This window comes from Struthio camelus, chromosome 5, assembly GCF_040807025.1.
Source record: "Struthio camelus isolate bStrCam1 chromosome 5, bStrCam1.hap1, whole genome shotgun sequence".
NCBI classification, from domain to species: Eukaryota; Metazoa; Chordata; class Aves; order Struthioniformes; family Struthionidae; genus Struthio; species Struthio camelus.
Window position 1 is genome coordinate 17240306 of NC_090946.1, and position 20953 is coordinate 17261258.

Consider the following 20953-nt stretch of genomic DNA (forward strand, 5'->3'; position numbering starts at 1 on the left):
TCTGTCGGCACCCAAAAGACATCCAGTGCCAGGCGGAGGACTACCCCGAAGTTTCCATCGAGCGCGTCGGGCAGGTCGTGCAGTGCGACGTCAACTTTGGACTGGTGTGCAAGAACGAAGACCAGCTCGGCAAATTCAAGATGTGCCTGAACTACAGGATCCGCGTCCTCTGCTGCAGCCCAAACCCGCTCTGCTCTACCACCACCATCATCCCCACCACCAGCCCCACCACCACCAGCAGCCCATGGACAACCACCTCCACACCATCATCCACCTCAGTCACAACCTCCACCAGCACCCACTCCACCTCCTCCGAAACCACACCACCAACCACCACCGTCACCAGCACCCCCACGCCAACCTCCACCCTCACCCCCACCACCACCACACCCTCCACCACCACCTGCGTCCCGGAAGTGTGCTCCTGGAGCGAGTGGTTTGACGTCGACTTCCCCTCCTCGGGGCCCGGCCAGGGAGACTTCGAAACCTACCAGCACATCAGGGCCGCCGGACAGAAAGTCTGTCGGCACCCAAAAGACATCCAGTGCCAGGCGGAGGACTACCCCGAAGTTTCCATCGAGCGCGTCGGGCAGGTCGTGCAGTGCGACGTCAACTTTGGACTGGTGTGCAAGAACGAAGACCAGCTCGGCAAATTCAAGATGTGCCTGAACTACAGGATCCGCGTCCTCTGCTGCAGCCCAAACCCGCTCTGCTCTACCACCACCATCATCCCCACCACCAGCCCCACCACCACCAGCAGCCCATGGACAACCACCTCCACACCATCATCCACCTCAGTCACAACCTCCACCAGCACCCACTCCACCTCCTCCGAAACCACACCACCAACCACCACCGTCACCAGCACCCCCACGCCAACCTCCACCCTCACCCCCACCACCACCACACCCTCCACCACCTCCTGCGTCCCGGAAGTGTGCTCCTGGAGCGAGTGGTTTGACGTCGACTTCCCCTCCTCGGGGCCCGGCCAGGGAGACTTCGAAACCTACCAGCACATCAGGGCCGCCGGACAGAAAGTCTGTCGGCACCCAAAAGACATCCAGTGCCAGGCGGAGGACTACCCCGAAGTTTCCATCGAGCGCGTCGGGCAGGTCGTGCAGTGCGACGTCAACTTTGGACTGGTGTGCAAGAACGAAGACCAGCTCGGCAAATTCAAGATGTGCCTGAACTACAGGATCCGCGTCCTCTGCTGCAGCCCAAACCCGCTCTGCTCTACCACCACCATCATCCCCACCACCAGCCCCACCACCACCAGCAGCCCATGGACAACCACCTCCACACCATCATCCACCTCAGTCACAACCTCCACCAGCACCCACTCCACCTCCTCCGAAACCACACCACCAACCACCACCGTCACCAGCACCCCCACGCCAACCTCCACCCTCACCCCCACCACCACCACATCCTCCACCACCTCCTGCGTCCCGGAAGTGTGCTCCTGGAGCGAGTGGTTTGACGTCGACTTCCCCTCCTCGGGGCCCGGCCAGGGAGACTTCGAAACCTACCAGCACATCAGGGCCGCCGGACAGAAAGTCTGTCGGCACCCAAAAGACATCCAGTGCCAGGCGGAGGACTACCCCGAAGTTTCCATCGAGCGCGTCGGGCAGGTCGTGCAGTGCGACGTCAACTTTGGACTGGTGTGCAAGAACGAAGACCAGCTCGGCAAATTCAAGATGTGCCTGAACTACAGGATCCGCGTCCTCTGCTGCAGCCCAAACCCGCTCTGCTCTACCACCACCATCATCCCCACCACCAGCCCCACCACCACCAGCAGCCCATGGACAACCACCTCCACACCATCATCCACCTCAGTCACAACCTCCACCAGCACCCACTCCACCTCCTCCGAAACCACACCACCAACCACCACCGTCACCAGCACCCCCACGCCAACCTCCACCCTCACCCCCACCACCACCACACCCTCCACCACCACCTGCGTCCCGGAAGTGTGCTCCTGGAGCGAGTGGTTTGACGTCGACTTCCCCTCCTCGGGGCCCGGCCAGGGAGACTTCGAAACCTACCAGCACATCAGGGCCGCCGGACAGAAAGTCTGTCGGCACCCAAAAGACATCCAGTGCCAGGCGGAGGACTACCCCGAAGTTTCCATCGAGCGCGTCGGGCAGGTCGTGCAGTGCGACGTCAACTTTGGACTGGTGTGCAAGAACGAAGACCAGCTCGGCAAATTCAAGATGTGCCTGAACTACAGGATCCGCGTCCTCTGCTGCAGCCCAAACCCGCTCTGCTCTACCACCACCATCATCCCCACCACCAGCCCCACCACCACCAGCAGCCCATGGACAACCACCTCCACACCATCATCCACCTCAGTCACAACCTCCACCAGCACCCACTCCACCTCCTCCGAAACCACACCACCAACCACCACCGTCACCAGCACCCCCACGCCAACCTCCACCCTCACCCCCACCACCACCACACCCTCCACCACCTCCTGCGTCCCGGAAGTGTGCTCCTGGAGCGAGTGGTTTGACGTCGACTTCCCCTCCTCGGGGCCCGGCCAGGGAGACTTCGAAACCTACCAGCACATCAGGGCCGCCGGACAGAAAGTCTGTCGGCACCCAAAAGACATCCAGTGCCAGGCGGAGGACTACCCCGAAGTTTCCATCGAGCGCGTCGGGCAGGTCGTGCAGTGCGACGTCAACTTTGGACTGGTGTGCAAGAACGAAGACCAGCTCGGCAAATTCAAGATGTGCCTGAACTACAGGATCCGCGTCCTCTGCTGCAGCCCAAACCCGCTCTGCTCTACCACCACCATCATCCCCACCACCAGCCCCACCACCACCAGCAGCCCATGGACAACCACCTCCACACCATCATCCACCTCAGTCACAACCTCCACCAGCACCCACTCCACCTCCTCCGAAACCACACCACCAACCACCACCGTCACCAGCACCCCCACGCCAACCTCCACCCTCACCCCCACCACCACCACACCCTCCACCACCACCTGCGTCCCGGAAGTGTGCTCCTGGAGCGAGTGGTTTGACGTCGACTTCCCCTCCTCGGGGCCCGGCCAGGGAGACTTCGAAACCTACCAGCACATCAGGGCCGCCGGACAGAAAGTCTGTCGGCACCCAAAAGACATCCAGTGCCAGGCGGAGGACTACCCTGAAGTTTCCATCGAGCGCGTCGGGCAGGTCGTGCAGTGCGACGTCAACTTTGGACTGGTGTGCAAGAACGAAGACCAGCTCGGCAAATTCAAGATGTGCCTGAACTACAGGATCCGCGTCCTCTGCTGCAGCCCAAACCCGCTCTGCTCTACCACCACCATCATCCCCACCACCAGCCCCACCACCACCAGCAGCCCATGGACAACCACCTCCACACCATCATCCACCTCAGTCACAACCTCCACCAGCACCCACTCCACCTCCTCCGAAACCACACCACCAACCACCACCGTCACCAGCACCCCCACGCCAACCTCCACCCTCACCCCCACCACCACCACATCCTCCACCACCTCCTGCGTCCCGGAAGTGTGCTCCTGGAGCGAGTGGTTTGACGTCGACTTCCCCTCCTCGGGGCCCGGCCAGGGAGACTTCGAAACCTACCAGCACATCAGGGCCGCCGGACAGAAAGTCTGTCGGCACCCAAAAGACATCCAGTGCCAGGCGGAGGACTACCCCGAAGTTTCCATCGAGCGCGTCGGGCAGGTCGTGCAGTGCGACGTCAACTTTGGACTGGTGTGCAAGAACGAAGACCAGCTCGGCAAATTCAAGATGTGCCTGAACTACAGGATCCGCGTCCTCTGCTGCAGCCCAAACCCGCTCTGCTCTACCACCGCCATCATCCCCACCACCAGCCCCACCACCACCAGCAGCCCATGGACAACCACCTCCACACCATCATCCACCTCAGTCACAACCTCCACCAGCACCCACTCCACCTCCTCCGAAACCACACCACCAACCACCACCGTCACCAGCACCCCCACGCCAACCTCCACCCTCACCCCCACCACCACCACACCCTCCACCACCTCCTGCGTCCCGGAAGTGTGCTCCTGGAGCGAGTGGTTTGACGTCGACTTCCCCTCCTCGGGGCCCGGCCAGGGAGACTTCGAAACCTACCAGCACATCAGGGCCGCCGGACAGAAAGTCTGTCGGCACCCAAAAGACATCCAGTGCCAGGCGGAGGACTACCCCGAAGTTTCCATCGAGCGCGTCGGGCAGGTCGTGCAGTGCGACGTCAACTTTGGACTGGTGTGCAAGAACGAAGACCAGCTCGGCAAATTCAAGATGTGCCTGAACTACAGGATCCGCGTCCTCTGCTGCAGCCCAAACCCGCTCTGCTCTACCACCACCATCATCCCCACCACCAGCCCCACCACCACCAGCAGCCCATGGACAACCACCTCCACACCATCATCCACCTCAGTCACAACCTCCACCAGCACCCACTCCACCTCCTCCGAAACCACACCACCAACCACCACCGTCACCAGCACCCCCACGCCAACCTCCACCCTCACCCCCACCACCACCACACCCTCCACCACCACCTGCGTCCCGGAAGTGTGCTCCTGGAGCGAGTGGTTTGACGTCGACTTCCCCTCCTCGGGGCCCGGCCAGGGAGACTTCGAAACCTACCAGCACATCAGGGCCGCCGGACAGAAAGTCTGTCGGCACCCAAAAGACATCCAGTGCCAGGCGGAGGACTACCCCGAAGTTTCCATCGAGCACGTCGGGCAGGTCGTGCAGTGCGACGTCAACTTTGGACTGGTGTGCAAGAACGAAGACCAGCTCGGCAAATTCAAGATGTGCCTGAACTACAGGATCCGCGTCCTCTGCTGCAGCCCAAACCCGCTCTGCTCTACCACCACCATCATCCCCACCACCAGCCCCACCACCACCAGCAGCCCATGGACAACCACCTCCACACCATCATCCACCTCAGTCACAACCTCCACCAGCACCCACTCCACCTCCTCCGAAACCACACCACCAACCACCACCGTCACCAGCACCCCCACGCCAACCTCCACCCTCACCCCCACCACCACCACACCCTCCACCACCTCCTGCGTCCCGGAAGTGTGCTCCTGGAGCGAGTGGTTTGACGTCGACTTCCCCTCCTCGGGGCCCGGCCAGGGAGACTTCGAAACCTACCAGCACATCAGGGCCGCCGGACAGAAAGTCTGTCGGCACCCAAAAGACATCCAGTGCCAGGCGGAGGACTACCCCGAAGTTTCCATCGAGCGCGTCGGGCAGGTCGTGCAGTGCGACGTCAACTTTGGACTGGTGTGCAAGAACGAAGACCAGCTCGGCAAATTCAAGATGTGCCTGAACTACAGGATCCGCGTCCTCTGCTGCAGCCCAAACCCGCTCTGCTCTACCACCACCATCATCCCCACCACCAGCCCCACCACCACCAGCAGCCCATGGACAACCACCTCCACACCATCATCCACCTCAGTCACAACCTCCACCAGCACCCACTCCACCTCCTCCGAAACCACACCACCAACCACCACCGTCACCAGCACCCCCACGCCAACCTCCACCCTCACCCCCACCACCACCACACCCTCCACCACCTCCTGCGTCCCGGAAGTGTGCTCCTGGAGCGAGTGGTTTGACGTCGACTTCCCCTCCTCGGGGCCCGGCCAGGGAGACTTCGAAACCTACCAGCACATCAGGGCCGCCGGACAGAAAGTCTGTCGGCACCCAAAAGACATCCAGTGCCAGGCGGAGGACTACCCCGAAGTTTCCATCGAGCGCGTCGGGCAGGTCGTGCAGTGCGACGTCAACTTTGGACTGGTGTGCAAGAACGAAGACCAGCTCGGCAAATTCAAGATGTGCCTGAACTACAGGATCCGCGTCCTCTGCTGCAGCCCAAACCCGCTCTGCTCTACCACCACCATCATCCCCACCACCAGCCCCACCACCACCAGCAGCCCATGGACAACCACCTCCACACCATCATCCACCTCAGTCACAACCTCCACCAACACCCACTCCACCTCCTCCGAAACCACACCACCAACCACCACCGTCACCAGCACCCCCACGCCAACCTCCACCCTCACCCCCACCACCACCACACCCTCCACCACCTCCTGCGTCCCGGAAGTGTGCTCCTGGAGCGAGTGGTTTGACGTCGACTTCCCCTCCTCGGGGCCCGGCCAGGGAGACTTCGAAACCTACCAGCACATCAGGGCCGCCGGACAGAAAGTCTGTCGGCACCCAAAAGACATCCAGTGCCAGGCGGAGGACTACCCCGAAGTTTCCATCGAGCGCGTCGGGCAGGTCGTGCAGTGCGACGTCAACTTTGGACTGGTGTGCAAGAACGAAGACCAGCTCGGCAAATTCAAGATGTGCCTGAACTACAGGATCCGCGTCCTCTGCTGCAGCCCAAACCCGCTCTGCTCTACCACCACCATCATCCCCACCACAGTCACCATCTCCCCACAAACACCGTGTTTCTGTAAAATTGGGAGTGCTATATATTCGCCTGGTGAGTTTACATTTTTTATGTATCTCTTTATCTCTTTCTATCTGACTATGTATTCATTTTTCATCATTTTTTTCGTAAGTTTTAATATATTCATGCTTTTTACATGGAAATATTGTATAGTCGTCTTTTTTTTAGAAATATTTTCTTTCTTTTTTTAATTCCTTTTCATCCCCTTTTAGGTGATGTGATTTACAACAGAACAGACAGTGATGGATGTCGTTTTTATGCTATCTGTAATCAATCATGTTCAGTTGAACGATTCACAGGATCATGTAGCTTTACTACTCCTGTCATAACTACTTCCCCCCAAACCTCTACGTCAGTTCCTGTGGCTCCCCCTACTGGTTGTTATTCTAGTACTCACCCTCCCTTAAAGGTATGTAATTACTGGGTTCTTTTAACATTTTTCAATTCAAATCAGTACTATGTTGACAACAAAAAGAGACAGTTTTCATTCTTTAAAACTTTTATGTCAGGATTGCCAAAATAAACATTGTTAGTGATGGACAACACACATTCCCATTTCTGTGTAATGATTTAAAATTTTTATGTGCCTTCTTGATAGAATTTTTTGCATACTGAGAAAGGAAGCAGCAATAATCTTTTCCAAATAACATATATGTTATTCATAAATGAGATACATGTGTGCATACTTTTTTTTTTCCCCCTAGTGGTCTGCACTGATGGTGAGGTAAAGTATAGGTAGCCAGAGCAAAGGGCGTTTATTCCCTTTACCTAAAACCTATCCCAAAATCCTCATCTCAGGAGAGTTCCTCATGCAGAAGCAATAGCTGGAACTACCACTCCTTTTCAGTATAAGCCACCTTTTTAATTGCCTAGAATACTGTCAACCTTGTACTGTCAGTGCAGATTTGCATTGTAGCCTCTGTTCCAGATCTGGGAAGTAACAGTTTTGGCTTGTCCATATCATGGTCAGAAGTATGAACCCCTGTAGTCAACATTACAAATCATGAATACCACAAATTCAAGAGCAGGAACATATATTCCTTTCTAATACTACCATCACTGGAAACATTATATACCATTAGATTAAAAATATGGATAAAGTTCATACCTGTTTGCAAATTCCTGTGACAGCAATTTTTGTTCATTTTGCAGCCTGGCCAAAGAATGAAATTATCCAACTGCACAGAACTCCTCTGTGAGGGAGACAACAAAGAAAAAGTAATTCCAACACAATGCTCACCAGTAAAGGAAATCACCTGTGCTAACAGATATCCACCAATACTGGTACCTGATGAAAATGGCTGCTGTTACCACTATGAATGTCAATGTAAGCATCAGTAAATTAAAGAATTGCATTTTTGGAAAAAAGCAAAACTTTGCACAGAATACAAGGGGATTTTTTTCCTCTGGATTGCTCTAGAAATTGTGATACATTCGGTTAAGTTTCTAAATTCTTTCTTCTACATTAATTTTAATATTAATCTCCTAAATATTTTCTCTCCATCAGGTGTGTGCAGCGGATGGGGTGATCCTCATTATATTACTTTTGATGGAATCTACTACACTTTCCTTCAAAACTGCACTTATGTCCTAGTGAAACAGATTGTACCTAAATATGACAACTTCCGTGTTTACATTGACAATTATTACTGTGATTCAGAAGATGGACTTTCCTGTCCTAAATCGATTATTATTTTCTACAAATCTACAAATGTGACGTTGACCCGTGAACTAATGAATGGTGTGATGAAGAATGTGGTAAAATATACACTTTTTTATTTCTCTGTTTTTCTTAAAAAGAAATAAGGTTCATAGGTCTTACTGATTCTCATTTGAAATATAGTCTGTTAGAATATCATATCCCAGAGATGACTAGGATAGAGGCAGCACTAGGAGAAAAATATTACACCTATTTCTAGGAATCAAATGTCAGAAACATCAGAAACAGCACTGTACAAATATGAATATATTATGTTCATGCATATGTATATATAAATAACAGTAGGAAGCAGACTAATACAGCTGACAGAGAGAAGATAGAAAGAATATTTGCGCTGTTGCTTGAAGATTAATCTTTCATGAAAACTAGTATATTGTGTATTCACTTATGTGAGTAAACACGTTACAAAAAAACACAGCAACAGATGATAAGCATGCTTCTTTTCTGATGGTGAAGACTGGTATGTATCCCATACTGGTTGGCTGACTAGGGATTCCCTCCTTTGTATGGGGAACCTCAGGCATCAAACAGAGCCATGGCTTCACTCCCTCTCTGATTGCCTGCTGGGAAGGGAGGTACAGCTAAGAAAAGGGGTGAATGGGGGTGTCCCTTTGCCCTTATAATGCTAAATCAGTGTTGATGGCTGGTGAAAATCAGAAGTCAGTTATGCTGCCACTGTTACACTGGGGAGTTAATTAGTTGGTCAGAGAACTCAAATAGGTGGGAGGATACATTTGTCAACCTGCATTCTGCCCCTCAGAGCCACACCAAGCTCTATTCACTCCAGTCAGAAAGCCACATGGAAAAGGTCCAGTGATTCCCTATGAGAGAAAATAGGAACTGGCAGTTTTAACTCCTACTTCATCTCAATTCAATGAGAAGAAAGTTGCAGAATAATTCCCGACAGAAAGTTATTAAGCAAATATGCCACCTTCATTAGGTCATGTAAGATGGACTGCAAATGGAAGAGCTTAGATTAAAGAATAAATATGACAGCTAAGGAAAAATAGCACCAGGCACATTCAAACTTCATCTTGAATTGAGAGGACTCTTCCAATGCTAGGCAATATGCAGCGTTGGGACTATGTGATTTTGTAGCAATTTCAAAGTTATTACATAACAATGGTGGAAACATTTTTGCAGTTAAAAGAAAACTATCATCCCTTTCTATGTGGAAAAGTTTACATTAAACAAAATGATATTATCAATAACATACTTAGGTTTAGAATGATGTGCATTAGCACACAGTCTGCCCAAACTTGGCATATAGAGGCCACTTCATTATTGCTCTTATTTTATTATTCTTATTTTATTATTCTGTCACACTGGAACAACATAGCCACGCAAGCTGAAAATGAATGTAGCATATGTTGTTATTGCAACGAAAGCTGTCATTGAATATGATGTACAGCAGTAAGTTATGCATAATTATGAAGATTAGTACATTATTTAAAACAATTAGGCCAAAGCAGCTCTTATTCTGAAATTTGTTTTTTTTTAACCCTACATTCAGATTTACTTCAATAAGAAGATCGTCCAACCAGGCTTCAAGAAAGATGGCATTTCTATTTCAATGCTTGGCATCAATATGATTGTTGAAATACCAGAGATTGGTGCAACCATCACCTTTAGTGGGCTGATTTTCTCAGTGAAGCTCCCCTTCAGCAAATTTGGCAACAACACTGAAGGACAGTGTGGTAAGATAGATGCACTACTGATTCTTTCTCCACCCTCCCATGGTTATTCTCACCCACTCTGTTTATGCAGGGTCACCATAGACAGAAATGTTTCAAATAGCATTAAAGTGGAATTGAGAACACTTTTGGTCTTAAACTTCTTATTTTAAGATCCATAGCTCAATATTATGACAATCTGCTTTTTTGATTTTGGGGTTGGGGAGGGGTTGGTCTTTTTTTTTTTTTTGCCCCAAACAAAATTACAATTCATAGAAATGTAGAGAAAGCATTTCCTGTGAAGCAGGGCACCTGATAGATACATTTCTTGTGCAAATCAGTTCTAAATTTGGTATGTATTGTGCACCTCAGATGTGGCTTATGCAACTTACCCTGCTCCTCTCTGATGCCTTCCAGGAACATGTTCAAATAGCAAATCTGATGAATGCCGCTTGCCAAGTGGTAAGATTATTTCCTCCTGTCCCCAAATGGCTCATCACTGGCACGTTGGTAACGACACATCATGCAGTGGAGTACCACCACCACCAATTATAACCACACCTCCACCGTTGCCTCAGTGTAAAACTCCGCTTTGCAAGCTTATCAAGAGCAAGTAAGATAAAAACTGAATGAATTTGCTCTTCCCTAGCTAGACAAAGCTTTCTCAGTACCTTATGAAATGATTAAGAACTATAGCCCTATCACATAATCATATCTGAAAATATCAGCTTAATGACAGGATACAGGTAGTAAAAGGCCTTTGCAAAAGAAATTGCTCTTCTTTAAGGAGCTCAGTCCCAAAGATACCTGAGCAAGGAAAGGAGAAGTCAGCAAATCAAGGAGACAACAAGAATCAGAATTCATACTTTCTGGGTTTCAGTCACACGGATTTATGTTATCTTTCTCCCTCCCTGCTTTCCAGGCTATTTCCACTCACTCTTAGCTTAGTATAATTACTAACTTGGATAACTTAAGTAAAGACTGAACTTTAAGTTTGAACTGGACCTTTAGTATAAACAGTAAAGAGCCTGGTAACCAACCAGGCTAACAGAACAGATAAAAACATCTCAGCCAGAAGCGTCTTCAGTATTTGTGCATTTTGTATAAAACATACAGCTCCAAAAGCACCAGCACTAACAAAGGCCTGTTTGCTACATACCTATTTCCTACACCTGTATGAACTATGACCAAAGCTTGTTCTTCAGCTAGGTCATTTATAAAAGCCTCTCCCACATGCTTGCAGTAGTGTCTTATAACTTCTGAGCTATTAGATGTTTCCACCTCTTGGGCACTTCTAGCATTCCTTTTTCCTCTACCTACTGCAATTGCCTGCCTCAAGAAACTTGTGGTGTCAAACAGATGAAGAGTTGTGTACACGTACACAAACATTATGACCATTAGCCTCTTTAGAAAAATAGGCTCAGAACAGTCCTGAGGGCTTCAAATTTCCTTACCTTTCCTTCCCTGAACCTATCTCCCAGACTGGTGGCCATTCTTAGAGTTAATTCTGTTTCCTGTAACGTGTTCCTTCTTGAAAGAGAGAACAATGTGGCTTTAACTAGGAAGGTGCTGTCTGACAAGATATGATTTTAGGTTAATGTGAAAGGGTTTTTGTTTCTTTTCTGTCTCAAGAGTTTTTGAACCATGCCATGATGTGATACCACCAGAACCATTTTTCAAAGGCTGTGTTTTTGATGGATGTCGCGTACCCAATGCCTCCATACAGTGTTCCAGTTTGGAGATGTATGCTACAGAGTGTGCTGCTAGAGGTATCTGCATTGACTGGAGAGGAAAGACCAACTCTACATGCCGTAAGTACTGCAGAACTCAAAAATGTATGTGTAAAGCAGTATTAACTAAGGTTTTATTCAGTAAACACACCTGGCATCTAATGCTTGACTATGGTATTTTACCTACAAAAATATACACAGGCGTCTTTACCAACAGAAGCCCCAGATGACAAAGGAAAAGCCAGAAACACCTAGGAACATTTGCTACAAAAAAGTATCTGATACCAATTTTTCATCTATTTCCTTCTTTTCTCTTATAGCATACAACTGTCCAGCAAACACAGTATACAAGGCATGTGGGCCCATTAATCCTGCTACCTGTGAGCCAAGGTATGAAAAGACCAAAAAACTTACAACTGCTTCTCTTTTTCTCTATTTACCCACTCACTATCCTTAGAAAATGGAGTTACTAAAAACTTTCGTAGTGAAACATATCTCATTGTATGAATTTGTATAAGTTATTCAAGTTTTAAATATCTCATTGATCAGCTCTATGAATCTGCACTGCCTGTTGTACTACAAAAAATGTAAATTCTTTGTCTCCCTGGTATCTGACATTGTGACCTTCAACACATGCTGCCCTTTCTCCTGCTTTACAGCAAAAACATTGTACTCAAATGTATGCATTCCTCCCACTCTAGCTCTGTTGAGCACAGCGGCTATGGTGTAACCGAAGGATGTTTCTGTCCTGAAGGACAGACTTTAATCAGTGAAGACAGCAACATCTGTGTCTCTGACTGTTGTAAGTACTCTGTATTTAGTTTGGGGAATAAATAGAAATCTGGACTGGGAGTCAATGGAGTTCCACTGCCATTTTCACATGGTCAGATCATAGGCAAATCAATTTAGTTTATTTAAGCTCTTTTAGTCTCCCCATCTAAAAATTGAATAATGATCTGTACTCCCTTCTTCCCACCTTCCTTATTTATGTCAGACATGGCAAGATGGAGAAATTCTGTCCTTCATTTCTGAAAGATTACTTTGCATATTCAATTTCTTGTTAAGATTTATCTTCACAGTATCTCTATCTGAAACTGAACCTGCACAGATTTACCCCATTATATTAGTTTTCAGTAATGTAAATCTCTCTTCTTTTGCTTTTTCAGCTTGTAGGGAACCAAATGGAATATCCAGAAGGGTGAGTATGACAATCAGTGTGGTATATCAAGTACAGACAGGGGAAGCAAGAGGACATTTGGTGCTTCACAAGAACAAAATTTTGCTTAGGTTGAGGAGATTTTAGGTTTTTTTCCAAATGTTTGTTCCCCTTAAGTCTTAAAAATAATTGTGAGTTTCATAGCTGAAATCCCATGTTACTTCCCGAGACATTATTAAAAGGTAAGTGATGGGATAGTCCTTCAATAACCATCACCTCATATTAAAAAAAAAAAAAAAGAGAGAGAGAGAAACAGAGGGACAGAGAGAGAAAAGAACAGATGATAGTAGTGGAAACTTGGCATATCTGCTTCTTTTATTTCCATAAATTGGACCAACTAAAGTTACTAGAGACAAATCAACAGATGAGTAATAGAGTTTATCTGTTGCTGAAAATGCTGACAAGTTGCATTCTTAGGTTCTCAATTGCACAAAAATTATACAAACTTCTCTCTGTAATCTAATGTGCAAATAAAGTATGTGATATGATAACTTCATATATAAAAATACATGCAAGGCTCAGTCACTTCTCCTTTACACCCTTTCTATCTCTCACACTAACTCCATAAATAAACAAACATTGATAGATATATGGACATGTTTAGAACGTTTTGTGACCTCCAGGATCTTTTCCTAAAATAGTTTCAGTCTAAGGGTTTCTTATAAAATCTAGAAATATTAGAAATATGAAAATGCTGATGTAATCAGGTATCACTATATCCATGAATAAGTAAACTATTAAAAAAAAGACTGATTTTATTTTGAATGTATACATTCTTTTTTTTTTCCTTTTTTTTTTTTACAGCCAGGAGAAAAATGGATGAAGGATTGCCAGGAATGTGTCTGTGACAAACGTACTCTTAAAGTGCACTGTACAAGACCCAAATGTCCTCCTCTGACAAAACCAGAATATTGCGATGAACCAGGTTATATGCCTGTTCAGGTACAGATATCAGAAGATCCATGCTGTACCAGGACTGAGTGCTGTAAGTACAATTTGAGTTCTTTATCATGATGAATATACTATATGCATTACGGGGAACTTAAGCAGTAATTTCTCAGGTTTTTATACCTGTAATTGATCTCATAAAGCTTTTTTTCCCAATCCCACTTCCCAGAGCCTTCTTGTAGAATATATACTAGATTCCTGAATAGATCAGCTTTAAAGACAATAGATTTTACACAGTTAGACATAGAAAAGTAACTAAACATTTCCTGTCATTTAATTTTTGGAAGGAAAAAAGAAAACCTTTAACCAAAATGATAACCAAAAACTATTCAAAACATCTTTTTTCCATGAAAAAAATCCCTTTATCAAAAGTTTATTTTCTCTTTAAAAAAATCTCTTAAACTTTTAAAAATTTCTTAAGATTGTTCCCAAACCTCTGAGAGTCATCAGATTTTCCAATGGATTCAAATTTGTCTTTGGAAATACTTCTTTCCAGCAATCACTACTCTACTCTTCTCAGGCAATACTTTTTTTTCCAAAGGTTAGAGAAAAGCTCATTCACTTCAAAAATGGCTTGGCAAATATATTGAGATAGTCATTAGACTAGCCTGTCTGCATTTTCATCTGCACCACTATATCTGCCCCAAGGGGAAACTTCCGAAGTTCTTGTTTGTGCAAAACAAAATCAGCTTCATTTAAAGTTTCTTATTTCATTATTTTCTGTCTTCTGTTACATTACACAGACTGCAACATTAGCCAGTGCTCTGAGGTCACACACAAATGCTCAGTGGGACAGGAAACAGTTATAACAACACAACCTGGAAAATGCTGTCCTTCTGTTACATGCAGTAAGTAATGTGCACCTTCTTCATGTGTTACTCTGAGCTATATTTTAGAAAGTTGTTGAACGTAAAAGCCATATAGGAGAAAGATACAAATTAGCTGTGTTATCATATCTGGACAACAAACCAGCAGATTCTTCACATATTTTTGCTTCTTAAAATTTATACATACGCATCACTATCTTTTTTCCTTTCTTACAAAACCAACAGGACCTAGTTGTGCTGTCAACGATACCTTCTATTCAGTAAGTACATAATAATTCACTATAAAAATATACCTGCACATAATTTAAGAATGCCACATTTCTGAGACTCCTATCATACACCACATTCTGCATGATAAAACATTATTAATCATTTAATCAAGGCCAGCATATGAACACCCTTCCTCTAGGCAAAAGTATCATCTGTTCTCCTTTCTATAGTAACAGATTTTCCCTTCTAAAATGCAAAGCACTGATGTTACCAACAACAGAAACTCTGGTTAAATAAAACAATCAAAATTGTATTTAAGGATAGTTTAGCCCATACATAACTCAGTTTGGTATTGCCTATGACGTACGTACACTAAGTAACTTGCTTTTATTGATTAATAATGACTTTTTTTCTGACTTCCCCTAGCCCGGAGCTGTCATCCCATCAGGTCCCTGTGAAAAATGCACCTGCTCTAATTCCTCAAGCCCTCATCGCGCCTTTGTCAAGTGCGAGCCTGTTATCTGTGACACATACTGCCCAGCGGTGAGTGCTATTTTGCAGTCAATAATTCCTGCCCTGCTCAGTTCAAATAACTGTCAGAGTTAAAGTCAGTGTCCTGACTCAATGCCATTCCCTCCATATTTCTTTCCAAACAGGGTTACAAGTATACAAAGAAACCTGGGCAGTGCTGCGGCACATGCAAGGCAGTGGCTTGTACAGTGACCTTGGGAGACAACACGACACATGTGCTCAAAGTAACTACCCCTGTTATGTTTTGGTGAACTCTGCTAGCTTCTTTGCTCCTTCCTCTCCTTGTCATATTTATTTGTTCTGTCTTTTCTCATGTTAGACTGCAATGCTCATTGAGATAAGGAATAGACTGTCTCACACAGCTCAAAGAGTACCTTGAGCTACAAGACTCTGGTTTTAACTGAGACTTCTGGAAGCAATTGTGATACTGAATAATGGCTTTCAGAAATCAAAATAGAAAATATACAGGTGAAAGCAATGGGCCCTTATTTGCTTTCAGCTCTGAAAATATAGCACCCATTTTGTTCAAAGTATAATTTTGTTTTTATGTATCTGGAGGCAGTTTTCTGCTCCAAACAGCCAACCACAAGTTGGCTGAGAGCTTTAAGACAGAACAGGTTAATAAAGCCAGCAGAAATTCTGCCATGTATCTGAGTGGGATTAGAACAGACCCATAAATTCTGATGACAAAAGGGTAGGTTGAAACCATCAAATGTAAGTTCCTCTTTCCAAATTAGCCCACATACTTATCCCATTCCTACAAAAAGCATGAGAGTATCCAGATAAAAACACAGCCTCTTCACTTGGTTAATGAAAAAGACTTAAGGCAGTATGATAATACGACAAGTAACTATCAGCTGAATTCAAGGACATTATATAGCATACCACCACCACAACAGCAAGCAATGATAAAACACTGCATTTTGGGGTTTTGTCTTTATATAAGATTTCTATTCACTTTTATTTAACTATTTTCAGGTTGGAGAAGTCTGGAACCCGCCTGGCAATAACTGTACATTTTACACATGCGAAAATTATGATGATCAGTTCATTCCAGTCATTGTACAGAAAAGCTGTCCTTCCATTAATCCAGACGATTGTGACCCTGTAAGTACTCTTCTACCAATTCTCATGTTTGTTTGAAAAGGTCGCAGTGGCTTGGCACAGGTGATAACAGGATCACCGTGTCCAAGAAAAATACCTAATAGTAGCATTATATGGGATGTCACTCAGATTATATCCAATCTTCAGATTATATCCTTCACTTCAGAAAGGCAAATCAAGATTAAAATGGGTGGCGTATCCGTCATCACTGATGCAAAAAGAGAGAGTAAGCGCTAGAGAAATGGGTACAGCATAATGTTTTGGATTTCCAAAAGTGTCAGGTAACCTAGGAGCAAGAATCTTATTGGAAAATACTTGGATTTTTATTCCTAAATTATTGAAGATTACAAATTATTTTTTAGAATTCATCTATTGAGAACAAAGGGAAAGAAAATAAACTACTGCAATTACCAGAATAATTCCATTTAATACAGCTCAGGGTAGATCAGAACCAGCCCCTCATGTGTAGGAAGTCAGTATTTCATTAGCTGTGTTACCTTTGCTGCCATAATCCTTCATCTGCACTGACTTTGGTCCCTCAAAACATCCTACATCTGCTACAAGCTTTATTTCTAAAAGTTAACTACTAAAGTCTGATGATAAGAAGGCAATTCCAGTTCCTCTTAATGTCAGATTGTGAAGAAGTCTTATTAAGACTGTACTGAAGTAGCAGTTAAGTGCCCTTACTATTTAACCCTGCTTGAAACCATCCATCTCAATACAAAGAAATTTCTGGCACCAGAGAAACTTAGGAAGCAGGGAAAGTCTCTGCTTTAGTATGCAGATATGAAATCTGAGTTATCTTATTCTATTTTCACACTCAAGGATGACATCCGGATATCAGATGATGGCTGCTGCAGAGTGTGCCCAACACAACCACTGAAAAGTAAGTCATGATAATTTTAAGTAAAAGCACAACATATGCCTTATTAAGCATATTAGTCCAACTTGCATAGTAGATGCACAGACAAAGCAGGTGAACAGACTGAGTTTGGGAGCAGTGCCTCACACTGGGGTGAGAAAAGAAAACAGGGTAGCAAGGAAGAGAACACTTCCAGCACCCAGTTCAAGTCTTCTGAAAACATGTACAAGATGAACTTTCCCACCCCCTGCCATTAAATGTTAGCCTTTTTGTGGCTATTCGCCAACCTTTTGTAGATGCATTCTCTTTCAGGAAAAAGTGAAACCAGACCTGGGAGATGGGTTGCCACAGCAACTCTTTGTTTCTGCATTGTGCACTGGTGCTGCATAAGGAAAGGGAACTTTATTCTTTCATTGCTAGCACAAGCAGGAAGAGTCATCATTTGGCCATAAGCAATTAAGAGAACTGCACTGTTACCTAATTTCCTGTTTCAGCTCCATTCATCTCAGTTTTCTATTAAGGACTGCCTATCACGTACAGATGTCTACTTATATGCTCACATATTTTAACGTATTATCTCTTGGTCTGCTGATACTTCAGGCTGTAAGAAGCACAATACCACTACTGTCATCCACTACAATGGGTGTGTATCTCCTGCGCCTGTTGAGCTAACATACTGTGAAGGCAGCTGTGATGCTTACTCACGGTAAGTGGTATAAAAGATCACCACTCACTCTGTTTGTATACAGCTGAACCTACGGTCTCCTATCTTCTGCTCATTACACTGGTAACAGAAAGCAAATTGCAAGTGCCTTATTAATATGTCCAACATCCACTCAGCCACCAACTATTCATGTCTGCTGTGCCAACACGAACTTTTAACAGACGTGATATCACATGAGGTTAATTACCAGAAGACTAACGAGGTTTTAACAGATAGGTCAATGCCACAGCGAACAGATCCAAGTTATTGACCCATGTAAAAGTGAGGTTATCTGTCTCATTCTAATCTCTGTTTTTGGACTGGCTTGATACGTGATCTGCAGTTATTCATTTACGTTTTCTGTGCCCTAATGCAGAGCTAGAAACGTAGAGCTGGACTCATCCATTTTTACAATGAGTAGCAACTTATGTTTCAGCACAATACTGTAAGAAGAGTAATATCAAGCAATTGCCCCACATGTAAACGCACAACTTTTGGGTTTGCCTAGTAAAGGATGAGAGTGGCAGTGGTATTTCTCACAACATCATTTCTGAATCTTTCTCTTGTGTTGCAATCAGATATTCTCCAGAGGCGAACATGATGGAACATAAATGCACGTGCTGTCAGGATATCAAGACCAGCCAAAGAACGGTGACCCTGACATGCAGTGATGGAACCCACCTTAATTACTTATATACCTATGTGGAGAAATGCAGCTGTGTGAACACTGAGTGCATTCTTCAAAGCATTGAAAGCCCTACCAACAGTGCCAAAGAGCCAGTGAAGGGGGCACAGGCCTTGCCAGAGAAAGGGAAGGTCTAAAATGAGAACTAGCAAGAAGCCAAACAAGGAAAAGTTGAACATAGACTAAAATAAACCTTTCAAAAAATACAAAAGTGTCAAAAGCAGCTAAAATTTTGGATGAACAGATGATATCTTCTGTATACAAGCTCAATATGCCTGGCTCCTATATTATTTCAGTTGTCATTCCAGTGTATCTCTCATTGCTTTGAATATCGCTTCTTTTACACCTTGAGAGGTACAGCATAAGGTCCTTTTGACATTTGCTATTTGTTTGTTTGCAGTCTTTTCTGGCTTGAAGCTTTCCCTTGCAGGCATGATATAGACTACATAGGCATAAAATAAACATTGCTGTGTAAGAAATTAAGTTTTGCAGCCATTGTATTCTGTACCCACTTGAAAATAACTAATCTTGCCACTGACATAGACTGACTATTTTTAAAACGTTTTCATTCCATTTCATTGAGATAGATCAAAAGCTAAAGTCCAGAAAACAAACAAAGAGAACTGTACCTCTCAACTTCTTTCTTTTTCTTTTTGCTTTAAGGAAAACTTTGACTGTATAGAAAGCTGTACCTTCTCAGAACTGTTAAATTCAATATTATCAGCAATTTATGATGGGCATTTTCCCTATATGCTCTCAAAAGAAAGAAAGAAAGAAAGAAAAAGAAAGAAAGAAAGAAAGAAAGATCCTATCATGAAAGGCTGCTGCACACTACTCTGTTTACATAATACCATCAGCATAGTAACTGTATGAAAATTTGGAATTTTTTTTGTTTGTGGTTAACTGTTTACAGAAGTATATATATATATATTTTTTGCCAACGGGGGCATATGAAGGATTTTTGTAAACAAAAGTAATAATAATAATAATATTATATGTAAATTCTTTCCTAGGAGGCTGAGATTTGTTTTAAAAAAAGTTGTACCATTGCTATTTATTTTATTTTTGGAAAATTGATTTATTGGGCCATTTCCTTCAGAATTTATGTAAACCCATTTCTTAGTGATGTTATCTGGGTGTGGTATATTTTCTTCTTCCATTTTGTTTTGGAATATTGTTTATTTTGTTCCTTATAAAAAAGGTAATGATGATTAATAAATTTTAAGCATTTTACAGCATTTGTATCCTCTGTCTTTTCACTGAATCCCTTATAACAGAGTTGCTGGCCCTATAAAATATTTGCTTCCCACTCTACTGTAGCCATTTCTCAATAGCTCCAGCTAAAAAGCCAATCTAGACTGCGGTACCTAACTGTCTACAGAGCTTTAATGCCCTTCAGTGCTTTGAATGAAAGGCACTCAAAAGCAAATACCAAAAGTGTTCTAAGCACATCGCTTCAGGTGCTATTGACAAGGAGGTCTTCAGTAAACAAGCATATTTTTGAGTCTGTACTTATTCTGTTAACTGGAAGTTCTTTATTCAACTGACAGAAACTATCCAAAGTACTCCAAAACAGCCACTCTGACATTTGAATGCCTACTGAAACATACATAAATCTCAAACAAACCTCCAATTGCACTGTTGTAAATTTACAAGTTTTGTCAAGTTATCACGCAGCTTTAGCTACATTATACTTTCAACCAGCCACTACACACCTGCCTGTAAACTGTAAAATGACAAGTAGCATTTCATGCAATTTACAAATGACTGCTCTAGGGAACAGAAGAGGAACAGAAAAAATTAATGACAAGCTTTTCCTAGCCTACAATTTGGACAACCCAGTAGAGGGAGTAATAGGGTAAGCATGAAGGTTTCTGCAGGTATCCGCCTTAGGCCGCTTTTCTCACCCATTTTTCTTTACAGAACTATGTCACCCCATACACTCCTCCACTCAGAGGTGAGCACCAAGTTCTCCTCATGGACCTCTGGTAACCTCATACTTTCTGCTTGAAAAAAATTTGCCCTACCTCCCAGCTTCCTGTTGGTCAAATTGCTACTTCACTCTCCATTTTCTGGCTTTTCACAACACCTTTTTGTCCCTGTTCTTAGGCTCTTTGCTTCCCAGTGAGGAGCCAGGTGGTTTATTGCTCACTTCCCTCTTTCCCACCTAACCCACCAGTATTCCCAGTACTGCACTGATACTGAACTAACCAGCTTGGAGAACAACAGTTTCTCTGGCCTTTCAGGCAGGCTGAGGTATGATTCTG

At 44.9% G+C, this 20953-nt stretch overlaps 1 protein-coding gene across 1 annotated transcript in view; it reads left to right on the forward strand.

Moving 5' to 3' along the window:
• The window catches only part of MUC5AC (mucin 5AC, oligomeric mucus/gel-forming), a 56083-nt gene extending 36164 nt beyond the window's left edge, over positions 1-19919 (forward strand). The window contains exons 39-61 of the mRNA XM_068944100.1: positions 918-2306; positions 2895-2942; positions 3906-3962; positions 4437-4493; positions 6153-6510; positions 6690-6886; positions 7630-7804; positions 7985-8235; positions 9711-9894; positions 10288-10483; positions 11503-11681; positions 11921-11990; positions 12302-12402; positions 12767-12798; positions 13621-13801; positions 14508-14612; positions 14817-14851; positions 15228-15344; positions 15458-15556; positions 16311-16439; positions 17262-17322; positions 17899-18004; positions 18580-19919. Coding sequence (XP_068800201.1) covers positions 918-2306; positions 2895-2942; positions 3906-3962; positions 4437-4493; positions 6153-6510; positions 6690-6886; positions 7630-7804; positions 7985-8235; positions 9711-9894; positions 10288-10483; positions 11503-11681; positions 11921-11990; positions 12302-12402; positions 12767-12798; positions 13621-13801; positions 14508-14612; positions 14817-14851; positions 15228-15344; positions 15458-15556; positions 16311-16439; positions 17262-17322; positions 17899-18004; positions 18580-18823 — 4371 coding nt within the window. The 3' untranslated portion in view covers positions 18824-19919. The remainder of the gene's footprint in view (positions 1-917; positions 2307-2894; positions 2943-3905; positions 3963-4436; positions 4494-6152; positions 6511-6689; positions 6887-7629; positions 7805-7984; positions 8236-9710; positions 9895-10287; positions 10484-11502; positions 11682-11920; positions 11991-12301; positions 12403-12766; positions 12799-13620; positions 13802-14507; positions 14613-14816; positions 14852-15227; positions 15345-15457; positions 15557-16310; positions 16440-17261; positions 17323-17898; positions 18005-18579) is intronic.
• Positions 19920-20953: the final 1034 nt, after the last annotated feature.